The sequence below is a fragment of the Hirundo rustica genome, chromosome 3 (assembly GCF_015227805.2).
Source record: "Hirundo rustica isolate bHirRus1 chromosome 3, bHirRus1.pri.v3, whole genome shotgun sequence".
Taxonomy (NCBI): Eukaryota; Metazoa; Chordata; class Aves; order Passeriformes; family Hirundinidae; genus Hirundo; species Hirundo rustica.
In genome coordinates this window covers 1,840,390-1,858,119 of record NC_053452.1, presented here as the reverse complement: position 1 = coordinate 1,858,119, position 17,730 = coordinate 1,840,390, and the positions used below count along the sequence as shown (strand labels likewise).

General features: G+C 42.6%; 1 protein-coding gene across 13 annotated transcripts in view; it reads right to left on the bottom strand.

Moving 5' to 3' along the window:
• Positions 1–17,730, bottom strand: part of EHBP1 (EH domain binding protein 1) — a 204,312-nt gene that overhangs the window by 32,007 nt on the left and 154,575 nt on the right. For 4 of the 13 annotated variants that reach the window (XM_040058768.2, XM_040058772.1, XM_040058777.1 and 1 more), the window contains 5 exons: positions 13,398–13,514; positions 10,478–10,605; positions 7,626–7,767; positions 7,369–7,475; positions 4,516–4,639 (listed from right to left, as the gene is read on the bottom strand). In XM_040058768.2, coding sequence (XP_039914702.1) covers positions 4,516–4,639; positions 7,369–7,475; positions 7,626–7,767; positions 10,478–10,605; positions 13,398–13,514 — 618 coding nt within the window. The remainder of the gene's footprint in view (positions 1–4,515; positions 4,640–7,368; positions 7,476–7,625; positions 7,768–10,477; positions 10,606–13,397; positions 13,515–17,730) is intronic. The other 9 variants (XM_040058771.2, XM_040058780.1, XM_040058781.1 and 6 more) reach the window with 5 other exon arrangements.

Below are 17,730 nucleotides of genomic sequence, written 5' to 3'. Positions count from 1 at the left end.
AAGAAACAGTGACTGAAAAGGAGATAAATTTCAGATAAGAGATTTGTAAACCAGGATTCTTTGACTTTTATTTTAATCGTGCTGTGTGATAATTCTGCATTTTAATTGGCATTTGGATATCAAGATGATGGATACCTTAAAATGCAGTGATAGAAGAATTTGCAGTGGAGGAAGACACTATCAGAAGCAGATACAAAACTATTTTACCCATAGCAGTTTAAGCAAAACATGGGTAAATACCATCCTGAGGAAAGCCAGATAATCCTACCTCTGTCATCATTTAGTTTCAAGCCATTATAACAGAGGAAGAAGAAAAATCAATGATATTAGATCATGATTTTATACTCCATCATCCAACTCATTCCTCTTACTTGAATGTCTGGGCTGCCTTTTCTCTAAAAACCTGCATCCAGCAAGATTTTTTTGTGGTGCTGCGCTTCGTGGGGCGGATGTTGCAAAAACCGTTCCTATAAACTCTTACCTATATCCCGACAGCAACAGCAAATGTGCCATGAGCTTATTCCAGGGAGCTCAGGGCACTGAAGCTCTGATTCCCCTCACAGCTTTGCAATGGAGCAGTAACCACACTGTGCTGGAACGAGGTGAGGTTACATTTTCACTCTAAGTGCGAAGGACGAGGACTGAGGTTACGCCGCCACTGACAGAAATTACTGGATATTAATAAAAGTGTGACTACTCAGACTCAAATGGAAATCAGCAACCCGGGAATTTTAATCACTTTTATTTTTTCACACATCTTAGGAAAGTATTTCTAGTCAAATCATGAGCAGCTGGCACCGGAAATGCAAAGCTTCAGCCAGTTCCAAACTCTGTGCCTAGCTGAGGAACTTTGAAAGTATCAGCTCTCTTCTGGCCAAGAGCCAGAAACTTGCCTTCCCCAGCCAAAAAAGCTCCCTAGCAGAGCAGGAAAATGGCAATGCATGTGCAGACAAGGATCTAGGCTGTTCTCCTACAGCCCCATTTTCATCAGACGCCCTTCCCTTATGGAGCTCCTAGGGCAGCCAGGGAATGGACTGGAGAGCAGTTGTGTCAAGGACTCCTCTCCTCCTTGTTCATGCCAGAAAGGGAGTGGGGCAGAGGGAACCTCCAAGATCTACTTCTCCCAGCTACCCACAGCCACTGCCCCCCTATCAAAGTCAGGGTGGCATTTTCAACCTTTCATTTGCAATCCCAAGTGCTAGAAGCTTCTCTAAGAGCTAAGTGAAATATCGTACAAAGTCAAACAATGCCATGAGCTGGGATCTAACCGAGAACGTACACGATTTATACTTACACTTGCTTCTCTTTTGGTGAAACCACATGATTTCTTCCACATTTATCAAAGCCTGCAGTGTCCAAGAGTTAGTCACTGCATCTTTCTGGTCTTATCACTAGCCCATAGAAAGGAAATTCCAAAGACAGGTGGAACATTAAAAGAAGTGTTTTGATACATGGGAAGAGGATACAAAAATCTTTTTCTGTGAAATGAATGTATGATTTGAAATGAATAATGTTCAAACTGCTGCCCGAAAAAATCCCTCCTGGCTGAGCAACAGAAAGGACTCCCAAACCCATGAGGATGAAGAGCTCCCAGGAGGCAAAGAGTGTCCCCACTGGAAATAAACACCCCCAGTTCTGTGCTGGAGAAGGATGAGAAGGGAGAGACAGTGCTTTCTTCCCAGTAAGTGTTAATATAGAACCAGGCCAAGCACAGTGTAGAAGGAAAAGATGCTGTAGATCCCAGCAGACACAACAGGGTTGAGCAGACCATGCTCTACCTCCTTCTTGAATTTAATTTCAAGGCAAATGACTGAGCCATGATAGGAGCCCCTCACTTGTTTCATTTATCTTGCACGGTCTTGGCACACACAGAAACAGCGCTGAAAATCCCAATACCAAACGTGCTCCCACACTGGTGGGGACTATGACCCTGCAAACAGTTGTTAGGATCATTCACAACACAAATGCACAAACACGGTACCCTGCCTCAACTGCTGAGAAATAAGGTCACCAGAGACCTTTGCTTGCCCGAGGTCCTCCGGTATTACAACCCCAAACACTACAAAGTTAAGAAAGAGATGTCATTAAAAAAAAGTGTTAATTATGAAACCAATTCATTTGTGGTTCTTGTCCTTCATGCTGAGTTTTCAGCATCTTTTCACTACATATGCCCACATGTCTTCCCTGTTCCTAAAGCCTGCATTTTCAGAAAACCCAAATATCAAGAGACTTTTCAGAACAACTCTTGAGAGCTGGCAGCATTTCCTGTTTCTCATCTTTCTGGTATGTACCAACACCTAAGGGAGTATTTGCAAAACCCCAAGATCATCATCAACAGCCCTTCAGGGCTTTTCTAGCTACCATGCTGTGGTTACTTTCCTCCTTCACACTTGGCTTTACAAACCACTTGGTGGCCCGTGGCAAGCTGGCAAGTGATGTGGTCCTGACTCACGGTTTTTGTTCCCAGATCCCTCTCTCAGTCAGACACTGAGGAGAAGCTGGGATGAAGACACGGGCACAAGCTCCTGATTTGTCTGCTTGAGGAATTACCTCAATTCCCGTCGAGAGGTGTGGAAGAAAACCAAGTGCCATCCTGGCCAAGAGAGCCTCTAAGGAGATGAGATACAGCAGATACGCTGAAGGCTCTCTGGTAAGATGTAAACCACTGTTGGAGAAGTTTGAGAACCCCTCCTTCCAAGGCTATAAAGTTAACTACAGGTCAAAAACCTCCAGTTTTCACATATTTTCTCCTTACTTGCATTTTTTAGCTGAGAACATAAATAGGATGTTTATAACTGACCTGTCAAGTCAATTGCTTTAAATTAAACCCTGAATGCTCAGGAAATGCTAAAAGTAGAAGTAAAAATTTTGTTATGGCTGCACCGCTTGTCCCCTTCTCCCCAGTACAAGAAGTGATGGATATTTATCAGTATTCCAGCAGCAAACCTCTTAACTCCACTGTTACTCTCCAGCTGTGTGCTAGACTCCTGTTTTATGCAGGACACTTATTAAAAAGATTAACCTCATCATGGGTCTGACAGGAAGAATGCAGCACCTTCTGTCATACTTCAAAACACAAGAAATTAAAATAAATAAGAAATCTCTTATTTTAAAATGGACTACACAACATAAATAAAATAATAATACGGTTATTAGAGTTTTTTAAATCCCCAAGTGCTATGCTGATGACTCCATACGTATATCTATAAGTGGTATCTGGAGTAAATGTAAGACTTGTGAAACACTGTACTGGCTCTTCTGTGCAGAACGTACATTTCACAAATAAAAAAAGTACACAAGACAGTGCAGGATAATACACACACATTTTTTCTAGCTAAATAACTAAAGATGAGGATGTAATGCATTTGAAAAAGTTCCTCAAAAGACCATAATAGGTAAAAGTCTTACAAAACAAACATCCACTCAGCATGGAAATAGCTTCTGATTTATATGTTTTTGTAAAATCAGTTTAGAATATCGAACAACCCCGGCATGTGAGAAAGTAAATACCTTGAAAAAACACCCTAATATTTGGATACAAGTGGCAGGCTCATTTCAAAGCATTGAACTTTAGTTAAAGTCAATTCATCTGTATTTCAAAACATAATGCTGGATTCAAATCGACTTTAAAAACCTATTATTTCATTTAAAGGTGGGCTTCAAGTTTATAACATCAGATATCCATATAAGTTACAAAGACAATTTACCCACCAAGTAATCTGGACCAACAAACTTTTTTCCCCTGGACAGGAAGAACATTTTTTAGAACCTACAACACTATTTATTTTTGAAACACGAAAGCATCTTTTGTTTCCAATTGCTGTGGTTTAACCTCTCCATCTCTGATGACCACCAGCACTCAATACCCATCCAAAGTTCATCGGTCAAGTCACAACCATTATGCTTTAAACAAAAAATTGCCCATATATTTTAATCCCTTCAGTGGCACCTACCACACCAAGCGTTACAGACTTTTAAAACCCATCCTCCTGAAAATAAACAAATAAAAAAATTGTGGAGCATCAGTAACCAGATAGTATTCTTAAATTTCAGTGATCTAGTCAATGGAGCCTTCTTCCATGCACTGTGCTGTTTCATGCAGTACATGGCTTTAGCTGGCCAAATTTTTTTTTTTTTTTCCACTGAATCAGTAGAACAGTGAAGATCTTACTTTTTTTCCCTTTTTTCCACACCCCCCCCTTTCTTTTTTTTTTTTTTTTTTTTTTTTTTAAGCAGTGGCATATCAATGAGGCACAGATGTGTATTCCAACTCTGCATGGATGAGCACACTGTTCAATAGTGCTGGCTCACACGGTATCAGGGCAAGTTATCACTTCCCATGAAGGCACTCTTATCACCAGGGCCCAGAGAGGTGGCTGCAAATCGCAGCCTTTTTATTTTCAAGGCAGTTTTGCTGAACATTCAGGCTTCAAAGATTCACACTTCCAAAACTCTATAAGAGTTTGTGAACGCTCAATTTGCCAAAACTGTTTACAGTGTAATTGGGCACCGTACCTGTGTCCATGAGATAGCGGAGGCGCTTCTCCACCAGCGCGGCACGGGTGTCAATTTGCTTTTGCTCATTCTCTAGTGCTGCCAATTCTCCTACAACATACTGACTGGTGTCTTTGAACCCTTTCTGTTAAAGAGAACAAACAAGAAGAAAAAAAAAAAACCACATCACTTGTAAGTTGCATTTTTCCTTTCCACAAACACTTAGTAAGGCACTTACCTAAACAACCAAATATCATGCTCGCTACCAAAAAGCTAACACATTTCATAAACTTGACTATTTTGCCAAATGTCCTTATTTGTTTATTAAAATACCCTTCTTTTTTTTTTTTTTTTTTTTTTTTTTTTCCCTTCCTTTCTCTTCAGGGAACATTTGATTTTGCAGTTTTTTACTAGCTGGCAGTTATTTTGAAATTCCTGTCATTTATTTCTAAGTGCATAAAAGCTGCTGTAACAAAGCGCCACGAAAAGAAAGGTAACACAAATAAAGCGCTATTTAACGTGCCGTTTCTACTCCGTTTAGGTCTGGTTCAGCTTTAAAACGTTAGCTTTCGGGGCTAGAAAAACTAGCACAGGAGTGTCTGATGACAATTAAGAAGTGGGCTTTTAAGATTAAAACCAAACCCCAAACAAGATCCCAGGTTTGTTCAGCTCCTCTGAGCCAACTGTAGCAATGAGGGCTCGCAGCCTGGACCATCCTGCCCCTCTGAGTTTCTCTGACTGAAGGAACTGGCCTGCCTACAGGGTGAGCTGTAAAAACACCACGAATTAACCACTTTTATCCTGAAAAACATCACTCTTATCCTGGAAAGTGGCGCCAAGGCCCTGGGCAGGCACTCAGGTGCGCAGGGACTAAGCCGAGCTGTCCTGCCCCTGCGCCGATCACACCCGGGCCGGGAGGAAGCCCAGGGACGCCACGTTGATAAATCCCCCTGAAGCTCACCAAGAATGATGTGGGAACACTCTAACAAGCCAAGTTTGCCTCTTGTACCCCGTAACTCCTCAGCACTGCCCTGCACACCACCACACAGATCTCCAAGGTTTCCCAAAGCCGTTTTTCGGTACCTCCGACTTGTTCTCGTGTGGCTCAACAACTTTCACACAGTGTTGGGGCTGTACACGATGCTGAAATGTCATTCCTGAAGCATGTTTTTGCATAAGTGAGGAAAAACATGTTACTCCTTCCAAGTAACCTTCCGTGCACTTTTTTTCCTCCTACGCCTGACCCAGAGCCTGGGTGAATGTTTTAAATAGGTAAAAAACAAAACAAAACCCAACGAACCTGACAGAATTATTTCTTGTTTCATCTGCACCCTGTAAAAGGTGAAACAAAAGCCACTGTCCTTTGTGAACGGAAAAATATACAGTCTTTTTTTTTTTTTTTTTTTGACACTTTTCCCTACTGGAGGCTAACTTGTTGCTGCATAAGGGCCTCAGATACTTCCACTGAACATTTTCAATTGTTTTTCTCTAAATGTCTCTGAAATAATCAATTCAGCTTCATATTCAGGCAGCAGGCATAATAAACACATCAGCATATTATTTCAAATAAAGACATGTTCAAAGGGAAAGTTCACAGCATAGCTGAGCTCCCAGGACCAGTAACAAGCATAGAACTTTGAAATTCGGGGTATCCAAATTTAAGGACATTAATTTGGTCCCTCTCTTCCTACACAATAGCCAACAGTAGCATCCCTAATGGAAAACCCTTTTCTACCTGTTGTATAGCCAGAAAAACAGTAACAACAAAACCAAAACTCCCTGAGAGCAGACCCTGAAGAAAGAAAAAAAAAAAATCAGTCTGGGGAGTTGAAGTGATGTGCAATATATTGCCTTTCATCAACTATAATGAATTGAAAATAGTATGAAAACTTCCCTAATGTCAGCATGTATAATTGTTAACAATTGCTATTAGAAGATGAAAAGAAATGCTGTGTCAGGCTGTAATATCCCAAGAGTTCATGTGTATCATCTGCATATATAATGTGAACTCGCTGTGCCAGACCTTTTCAGCTCTGCAAAAGTACAACTGGGCTAAAAATAACTCGGGCTGGTAAAAACTTCCATGTTTTGGTGTAGATATGACAGCGGTACAAAATTGCTACTCAGCTCCAGATTGCCTCAGCAAAAACGACAAATGTGTTCAGATAAACTGTGGAGAGCCACAAACAACCGCCCTCAGAGGCTGTGTTGCGCTTTCAGACAAAAAAAAAAAAAAATTCAGGTTAAAACTTGGTTCTTCCTGCTCCTGTCCCGCAGCTGTCCATCAAAACCAGCTTTCTCCCTGCGGTCTATCAAATATTTCCCTCACAAATCAATTTTACACATGATCAGCCCATACCCCTACTGAGCTGAACCTCCCCGTTAATTAAGTGAAGAAATTACCATATATATTATATTAATGCAAACATCATTCAGCTAGTAATTCACGGCTGATCTGGATAATGGAAAGGTTGAACACCCATTAACCCAAGCCAACAAAATGGGTTGGCTGAGAAATTCTAGCAGGTCTCATGTGACTCTTCCCTCTAACTGCAGCTCTGCGGTATCTGCTATTGTAATAATTAAAATCCTCCCGGTAGATCAATACTGGAATCTCTTTATGGGAAGTGCCCTGATGGAAATGTCTCAAGGAAGCTGGGGCTGTGGAACTCTGAAAAATTCATTTTTTTTATCTGACAATTATCACCACACTGCAGACTAATTCAACAGTGCACCCCTCTCACTCTGCTTTGAATGCACTGGAGATTGACATCTAAAAAACCCTAACATCTCATTTTAACAAATAAAGGCACTATTTCCACATACAGTTTGGAATTATCAGCAATCATGAAACCAGACAAAAAATTAATATACATTAAGCACTTCATCTTCTGATGGCTTCCTCTGAGTCTCAGCTATCGCAGCCTTCTCCTCATTTCCTCTCTTTGTATCTTCCTGTATTGATCTCTGCCTTTTCATCTCTTGAAAAAAGGGAAAAGACATGTAAAATTATTATAAAGCTTGATATTTATGTATTGAAACGTGGACTTACATTATCGGGTTTTCATATATTTATTGTTAAATATTATTAAATCATAAGATGGGAAAACAGGTTTTGTATTTTCTCCTACCTGGTCTGCTCTCCACGAATTGACTGAAAGACTGGAGCTGAGTTTTCCTGACGGTCGAGTCCTTGCTGAACACAACGGGATTTCTAAACCGTTCTGCTGCTCTTTGTGATCGCTCAGCACGATGTTCCTCTGTTCCATTCTGCTGGGGGGGGGAAAAAAAAAACCAAAAAAAACAGACACACAACAGTTGCTTTTGTTTACAAGCGGGAAGACATTAATTTTGAAAGGTACAGTTTTTGTGAGGGGACAGGACACAGCTTTTTACCGAGCGGATTTCACAGCTCGGGCCGTGGTTTATATTGGATGGAAGTATCAGCTGCGGGAGGGGAAAAAAAAGTAGAAGGGTGATTAACTTTTTTTTTTTTTTTTTTCCCTGGTTTAATATGTGGTGGCAACGACCGGCTTTCTGCTCTGCGGGCACCCTCCTACAGGACTCTCTACTTCTTCACCAAGCAGAGCTCTTCATTGTGGCCGGCGTTTGCCAGCCATGCCGATTTGAAACAGCAACAAAAAAATCGCTCCTTTGCACCTTTGCTGCGCCAAGCCCCGCGTGTGCCGCTGCCAAGTCGTGGCGTCTCTGCCCCTCAACACGATCCGTATCATTTTAAAGCGTGCTGCCTTTAGCCTCTCTCCCTGCCCCGTGCGGAAATCTGTCATTCTCTGTAGTCCCATAGACTTGTATGACAAGAAGAACTAGTTTCTAATTTTATGCCCATTGAGATAAACCACTAATGCTGGATGAAGTCTAAAAGGTAGGATTATAATGCTACCCCACTGAACTGCATTTCATCAGCTATAACTTTCCAAAGCCAGATTTGTAAGTAAGCCCTTTACAGCTAAGGAAACTACAATTATCTTTTCCAGGGCTTCCTATGTTAATACTGGTAACAAATTCAAATGATTCTATCAACACGAAATATCCCAGAAGACTGAACCACTGCGGTGTGTGGAAGCTGCAGATACCGAGGTGCTGTGTACCAAACAAATATTTCATTTTATACCTAATCTTTTATTATTTTTATTAAGTGTTTTGAAAGTAAATAGGGAAAGGCTAAGATGCATGACTAATAGCTAAGCCTGCTGAATGCTGAAACTGGTTATCAAAAGCTACCAAGACTTTGCCCTTCCTCTGCATTGAGACAATCGGTAATGAGGGAGTTCTCCAACGCCTATTCTCTCGCCTCAAGGAGGCCGGGGATACACAATCCCCAAGGGAAGGTAACAGTTTATCCTTTTCCACAAACACAGAATGCCTCATTTAGAAACCTGTAAACTGCATTTTATTAAAAAACAAATCCACCTCAATGCCAAGAGCTCCACGAGAACAGATGGACACCATATATTGCTTATAACGCCGCCTTTCAAGTCCTCCTTAGAAAAGACGCACGCAGAGACAAACTGTTAAGTTGCACCTTTTTGTGGGAGCACCTTAAAAACAATCAACTCCTTCACAAATGCTTTTCATGAAAGAGAAATGCCATTTTTTATTTTTTTTTCCCCAGGTTAGGTGATACCAAATTACCCTAAGAGGCGGCCTGTGTGTCATTTCACAGAATTAAGGCTTAAACAAGTGTTGCTTATACCTCCGGATGACTTTTCAGCTGCACTAAGCAGGTGGTTAGAAGATTTTGGTTAAATAAAAGGTGGTTTCCTGTTATTAGTGTAATAACCATCTGACAGCCTAAACCAGAGTCTTTACCAAAATAAACAAACACGGCTAATTTTTTAGGCCTGGCAACATGCTAAAATATCAGTGTGATTAGCTAGTAAATCCCATTTTAAGAAACCTTTTTATGACTGGGGACTTCTGCCACTTTACAAATGTATTCCTCTAAGCCCACTAATTCAGTTAGCCTTTTCAATCCATTGTATTATTCTTGGGCCAGCTTCATTTTGCATTAAATCCACTGCAGAAAGCTAAATTGAACGCAAAAATCAGACTTGATCCAGGCTTCCTTTTGTTCAAAGATAGAGACCGAAAGTCCTCTGCTGCTGCCACACACTTTCATCACCAATTTATAGGAACCGACAGTGTAAGGGAAAAGCAATGAAAGTCATTGTTTTGGGACTTCAAAGCATCTCTGTATCTGGGGAAGGAAATCCTTTCAGTCAGCAGTGCTCTCCCCACAGACTGCAGGTGGGTGAAAAGTTATACCCAACTGGAAGTGCCCCAGAGCCATAGGGATATTAATGACATACAGGGTCTATTTTTTTTTAAAAAAAATAGAATAGTGAGAACACAAGGGGTCTAATTAAGAAAATGAAATGAAAAATTGATTGGTGGGCACTTTATGCTGAAGTGGTGAACATTAAGAATAGGCAAAATGCCCACATACACCACATGCTCGAGTCTGTTTTTTTTCTCAGAAGCACTCATCGAGCACCCAAAGTATGTAAGCCTTTAAAAGTGTACCACAGCCTAATTTTAATGTAGGAAAAACAGAGGAGCAGGGCTGGGAGGGAAGCAAATCTCTGAGAGTCCAGCCTCACTCCCAGTCAAGTCAGGTAGTCTGGCTGCTGATTGCACCAGCAGCAGGATGGAGCCCGGGCTGCATTTCTGATATCACTAACAGCCCGAGCAGGCAGAACTGAGAGAGCTCCTTGCATCTGCTAGTGTTCTGCCAATGACAAGCATTAAGATTAAAAAAAAAAAAAAAAAAAAAGGAAAATGTGTTGACCAATCAATAGGAAAAAAACCAGCGCATTGCAAACCATGTAAGTGCACTGCCACAAAGATTTTCTGTGTTTCTGACTCCAAAAGATCTGGAAAGAAATTATTTTCCTCCTCACAAAATACAAACCCTCGATCATAACGCACAGGTAGGAAAACAAAAGCATTAAGCAAAACTTACCTTAATGTCTTGCTCTGAGCTATCTGTTACAGTTTTCTGAGCAGCACTGGAGAGTGAATTTGCCACCTGTGGCTGAGCTTCTAGGAGCTTCTTCAGCTTCAAATCCATCAACTTACTGTTTTGTTCTGCTAAATATGCAAATACCACATACAACAGAGTGAGATGCATTTCAATGCAGACTCGCTACAACAATGTAGCAATTTAAAAGGTAGATTTAATTTACTTTGCTATCATTTTGGACTTTAAAAAAAAATTAGGAGTTGTTTTTGTGTTTGGGATCGGTGCAGGTTTGTGTAACATACATAGATTTTTTTTTTCTTGAAAAACATATATGACACTCAGCTGAACAAGTAAACATATGACACTCAGCTGAACAAGTAAACACGCTTGCAGACAGCAGATGAAAAACACAGAAAGTAGATAATGTTTAAAGTCACTCCCAATGGGTAGGTACACACCTATACTTTGGTATAGAAACACACTTAAAATGCCATTTATTTAAAGATGACAATTTATCATACAATTTACATACTGATAACCCCTCAAGTTTATGAACTGCTAACTCATCCTAAGGCTTCTTGGCACAGCTTCTCATAAAATTTCAGTATCCAAAAAGCCTACTTTCTAGTAATAATTTACTATGAGTCACAGGATACGTTGGAACTGGGAGTCATAAAACGCTTCAGGACTGCATCGGAGGCACAGACTCGAAAGTCTGCCGAAGCCCCCAGATTTTTTAATCAATTCCAGCGACCTGGATCAGAGCCCAAAGAAATAGCAGCTGAGAACTCTGCCTCCCACTACTGCCCATTCTGTACATGAGGGTTGACTGTGTGATTTGTCACACACCTACACGCACATAAGGAGGAGGAAGGTGTTAATAACGAGCTGCAGCACAGGACCCTGCAGCTGTCCCTGGGCAGGGAAGCAGAGGAACACACTGGCACAGAAGCCCCCAGACACACACTCCACACGCAGCCCCACGTGAGGAATCGCCCTGCACCGGAGCATCACCCGCGCATGGGATGCGCTCACACCCCGGCCTCGGCTCACAGGCAGAGAGGAAAGAGCAGCTCCCGCGTTTTCCCACGTGCACAGCCTGAGCTTTTCGGTGCAGGCTGGTGATTCTAGCTGGTGTGGGAATTGGAGTCATGGCTGCTTAGCCACACAGCCCCTTCCAAGGTTTGGAGAGCTCCGATGCGTATTTAGCCACAACATTTTTGGCAGGTGGGCAGGCAAACGCTGCCTGTCTCCAGCAGCAATGGGCTGGGCTGGGTTATGAAGAAGGATAGTTTCCCTTTCCTCTGGCACACCCAGTCAGGGAGTCCTTAGTTGAGGCTCACATGTAAGTACATGCACGTTCTCGTGGGTTTATACATAAACACCGGGTAATAACTGTGATATAAGAGGTTCACAACACGTAGAAGTACTGACAAATGCGGGCAGAAGCGATAGTTAAAACCCAGAAAGAGTAAAAATGAAGTTTTCTCTTCTTGAAGGAGATGGGAGGGGCTAAGATTCAGCAGGGGACTAATTAAGATGGTCCATAATGATCCCAAACGTGAAATGTCCCTTAAGAGCTGTACTTTTAGGTGTTCCTAGGAGATTCAGCCTTTAGTAGAACTTGGTATGAACTGGCAGATTTAAACCAAAATCCACAGTCTGATTTCCACCACAGCACTAGACTGCTTTCTGTATTACTGCCCATCTTCTTTCTCACTTGTCTGTACATCTGGCTACTGTGCAGACTGAACTGCAAAATCACATCCCAGGATTTTTTCGGAATGTCTTGCCACGGTGACACAGAGCACTGGGCAGTGGGTTTGTATCCCTCTCAGAAAAAAAGGCCCACAGAAATAAATGTTGCTAAGTCACTGGGGCAATGGGACAGCAATATTCATTTATTCAGTTCCTATTCTTCCTAAAATTAACCAGTTCTTATTGGAAAATTATTTGAGAGGATTCTGATTTAAGTAAGCTAAATTCAAGCGTTGGAAACACAAAAATTATTTTCTTATGTATCTGGAAATCCTCAAATAGAAAAAAAATAAAGGACATGACTCAAATCTTTTGCACACAAGCAAGACTAGGAAGTGCTATATGCACATGACCGTTGGTTTAATTTACAAAGAAAAAAAGCACTAAATAAAAGTTCTGATTTAATTTATCATGGACTACACATTTGGGTCTAGCTGGCACAGGCAGAATCAACCCAGAGGATGCTGAAGATATTCTCTCTTGGTACTGACTGTTTCAAGACACAGACCCGAGCTAAGTGGAAGATTCCAAGATATTTAGCACCACATTTATCATCTAAACTCCAGCTGGGCTCGAAGAGTTTTGAAAGTGGGGGAATAAAACTCCTGTGAGTTCACGTGTTTACAAACCCCCTGTAATCTGAACGCTGCTAAGTAAACAGAACTGCTCCTGCCCATATTTATACCTCCATGCCCCCACTGGGCCAACAAGGTGTAAACACGAGAACTGCTCCTCAGGAAGGAACCAGAGAGACAGCAGGTCTATAAACACACAAAAACCCGCGTTTGCTCCTCTTCCCTGAGCAGGTGGCAGTGCAGAGTGGCAGCTGCAGTCACCCACACCATTGCCCATCCCTCTGCCTAGCTGGCACAAGCCAGGCAGGGCGCTTTCAGGTGGCTCTGCTTTACCAGTGTGGCTCTGGATCCCCTTCCCCCATCAAAAGAGCAGGAGACATTTCAGTCTGACATTGTTGGAGATAACGATTTCGTTGATTTCGAATTTTAACTGAACAGGAATGCAGGATATTAAACGTTAGGGTTTAAGAGACCTGAGAAGGCACACGGGAATAAAGCTGACAGAGAGACAAGCAGCACATCAGTATTTATATGACGATGGAGTGTTAGTCATGCAAAATACACAGAATAGCCATTATTTAAATTACCCGTTGAATCAAGGTCATTTTCTAGGTTAGTAAGTTCATCTCCACCTCCAGTAACAGAGCATTCAGGAGCCTCCTCATTAGTATCTATCTCAATATTATCATCCTCCTCATCCTCATCTGTAGGAACACACAGCATTAAGGTTAGTATTTTCATATGTACATGCAACACATCAATCAAAAAAAAAAAAGAATGCTTTAGAGAACGAGCTGAGTTATGATAAAAATACAAATAATGAGGTAAGTATGGAAAGAGACTCCAGTCTGTCCACTTCTGGATTTATCTTTAAACTGAGGTAATTTGTTAAACATCTGGGGGTCTCTTCTGGAAACTCCTGCTCCAACAAAGGCAGAGTCTGGCCTCAGCAGTGGCTGGATTTCCGGGTAGCTTGAGTCAAAATGGTTTCCCCCAGGCTGCCAGCTCTCCATATCGCAGAACGGGTGCCAAAGCTGCCATGTGGCAGGTTCAGATGGGTCTGGGCAGCAGCAGGACCTTGAGCTCCTGTCTCCTGAGAAAGGCTCCAGGTCCTGAGTTCCCAGTTAGGTGAGACTTGCTGCTCCTCACCTTGCACAGTACATCCCAGGGCAGTGATCACTGTACCTTGCCTAGATTTTAAAGTCTCCTTCTGGTACAAGGAGGAACACTACCACCTGGAACAGCGCGCTCAGTAAGAGCACACTCATGGACTGCTGCTTTCCCAAACCACAGGATGGGCCAGGCTGGAAGGGATCACACTGGGGTCATCTGGTGCGAGCTCCCTGCTGAGGCGGGGTCATGGCAGAGCTCATGGCACAGGATTTCATCCAGGTAGTTCTTGACTCTATCCCCTGTGAGGGAGCCTCCACAGCCTCTCTGAGCATTCCCGGTGCTCGGCACTGCTCAGGGAAGAAGTTTTTTCCTCACGTTCATGTGGAACTTCCTGAGCCTCAGCTCCCGCTCGTTGCCTCTGGTGCCGTCGCCCGGCACCGCCGACGGAGCCTGGTCCATGCTGTGACCCCTCCCTGCAGACACTGCCGGACATTGCTGAGGTTCCCTCTCGGGGTCTCTTCTCCAGGACGAACGGGCCCAGCTCCCTCAGCCTTTCCCCGGAGCTGAGGTGCTCCGGTCCCTCCACCGTCGTCGGTCACCCTGCGCTGGAGCCGCTCCAGGAGCTCCCTGTCTCTCTTGTCCTGAGGACCCCAGAACTGGACACAGCACTCCAGACCGGCCTCAGCAGGGCTGGGCAGAGGGGCAGGATCACCTCCCTGACCTGCTGGCAGCGCAGTTCCTGATGCAGCCCAGGATCCCTTTGTCCCTCTTGTCCCCAGCACCCCCAGGTCCTTCTCTGCAGAGCTGCTGCCCAGCGGGGCACCCCCAGTCTGTGCTGGTGCCTGGGGTTGTTCCTCCCCAGGTGCAGGAGCCTGACCTTGCCCTTGCTGAACTTCAGGAGGTTCTTCCTGCCCATCTCTCAGCCTGTCCAGGTCCCTCTGAGGGGCTCACAGCACCCTGGGGTACGGGGCACTGCTCCCAGCCTCGTGTCACCAGTGAACTCGCTGAGCAGGCATCTGCCCCTTCATCCAAGTCATTGATGAACAAGTTAAAAGTGCTTTACTGCACTGCTTTTCATCAGCATTGTTTGTAAGCTACACACATTTTAAATAAAATAATAATTGTAATTATATTTTTTATGGGATCTTTCTACCAAGTTTCTCAGAGCAGCTTATGAATATCACTCATAAATGAGCCCCATAATGTTTTATGAAGTAGGTGATTATTATAATTACAATTATGATGATGATGTAGGTAAATTATGGCACAGAAAGAGTAAGTAACCTGAAGAAGATCAAACAGCAAGTTCAGAATTGTGAAGCAGATCCCAGAAAAAATCCTGACTCACATTTTCAATACAAATATATAATGAAATTCAAGTCCATAAAAGCTAGATTAGTGATTTCAAAGTAAGTAGATGTGTTGTGTTTACTCACTTTTAGATCTCATATCAAATGCTATCTAACTTGTTCAGGCTTACACTAACATTTTTTTCCTATGTATGCATGCACGTGTGTAAAAATGATAAAAAGGAGTAGGCTAAAGTGCGTCTGAAGAAACAAGACAGAGTAACTAAAGGAACTTTAAAATAGCTAAGACAGGGAAAAAAATACAAATTATAAATACAGGACACGAGTATATTCAAACATCATGTAAACAAAAAGGATCCTAAATATAGTACATGATGCCGTAATTCTGAATCCCAGAGGTTTGGACCAGGATTGGTGCTGATCACTCATGTCTTGGAAACACACTCAATTTCATTCCCAGCCCTGAAGCTTGCACTTCAGGCCCACACAGCTGTCACAAAGATCACACAACTGTATCTTTACTTCATCCCTTTATCTCCACAGCACCCAGAATTCCCATTTTAGGAGCATGTTGATTTTTTTAGGTCTACGACTTTTTTCTAACCAGCTGCTCGCTCAATTCCCCTGTAACTAACCAACATCTTCCACAGACCTCTGCTGATCCAGGGCAAGGCTCTTGCTGCTACAGACAGGAACAAAGAAGCTCCCACGTCAGTGTCTTATCCAACACTGGTTGTGTGTGTGATGGAGCCTGTGCAGCAGGACCCCTGTGCTCCAGCTGAGCACCATGACTCCCCTGGGCTCCTCTCCATGTCTTCTCCTTGGTCTCCAGAAGAGACTTCTCCTTGGTCTCTGGAAGACTCAGCTTCCTTCCAAGCTGACCCCGACAGAGTGATGGAGAAGAACATCTCCTTGCAGCCAACCCAAGATCTGCAACCAGAGCTGGGACCTGACAGTGCTTCAGGTGTGGAAGGGGGTGGGCAGAAACACTCCCAATTCTCTGAGACACCCCTTCTGTTTCCAGTTAAACTCACACAGTTGATCCTGGGATCTGAGCTCCTGTTGTTTCAGGAAGGGCAGACTAAGTGAACAAAGCAGAGTGACACTGCATGATCTTCATGAAGTGGAAAAAAGGACAAAAAATAAAGGGATAAAAAGCAGACTGAAGAGAGAATAGAGAATGGTAAAGCAACAACAGCAGAAATTCTGATGGTGTTGAATTTCCTTCAAAGCTGCTTCACTGATTCTGATGAGGAGCTGGACTTTGCACACCGCTATAAATCCCTCATGACGGTGCTGGAGAAATTCGGCGGCACTCAGGCCATGGTGCTCTCAAACACACCCTGGAGTTCACAGGGGCACACTTGAAAGCATGATTTGGACATTTGGAAGAGGTAGAAGGGAAGAAAGAGAGACATTCTCGTTGGGAAACCAAATCCACCTGGAGCCTAGAAGCAGGCAATGACTTTTGGAATCACCCAAAGGAGTCAGCTCACAAGGTCGGCTCACGGCTACTAGTCACCCCACCGGGTGCTAGATGTGTCAAAACAATCCAAACAAGATGACAGGGTTTAAGAGTCCTGCATGCTAAGGGAATGCTTATATTAGATAATTTGATTTCCTTTAATTTAATAGAGCAAGATGAGATCAGAGGCACTGCCTTTGACACCACCGTTTTAGGAAACAAAAGAGATGGCAATGTGGAAGACACCAGTTTCTAGTATCAGATAATGACCTGACCTGGTATTTAATTTAAAGTTGGCAGACTTTGACTGAATATGATTATCAGGACATTTACATTTTATTAAAAAAGAAATCAATTAAAAGCAGTAATTTGAAGTAATTTCAGAAATTTTCAAGTATCTTTAAAAATCTAGATCCCTTGATTTAAATTACTCTAGGGTTTTTTTCCCAGTTCAATGTTCTCCCAGTGTATTAAAAGGGAAATGTGTTTTGGGAGCATGTTACAACAAGATTTTGCAATTATAAATGATAAAAGGAACAACATGACAAAGAGATAACAGATATCTTTTATGAAAAGAACAAATTGCTAGTGCAAAAAACTTAAAGCACTTGGTCTAGAACCAGGGCAGGCATTTAGAAAATGACTGAAGGACTGAAGAACTGCGCCCTTGAAAAGTATGCAAATTTGAATCCTAGAAAGGCAGTAAAGTTCCTTTACTATGTCATGAGGAAAGGAACAAAATAAAAGATAAAGGACTGAGTCAACAACTTAACAGCACTGACCATCTCCTGCACAGCATAGATTGCGGTCTGGACTGGAGAGAGAGAAATAAATATCTTTTGGAACCAAGTGAAAACGCCAGAATATTGATGGAAAGGGACCCAGAGGCATTTTATAGCTCTTACATCTTACTACTCAGATTAAGGTCAGGCCTAATCTGTGGTTAAACTGATGTTCTCTTGACTTGGTTTAAGCTTGTCCTCATGTGAAGGATTTGCAGCTGATTGCATCAATTTCTAGATTAAATGAAAA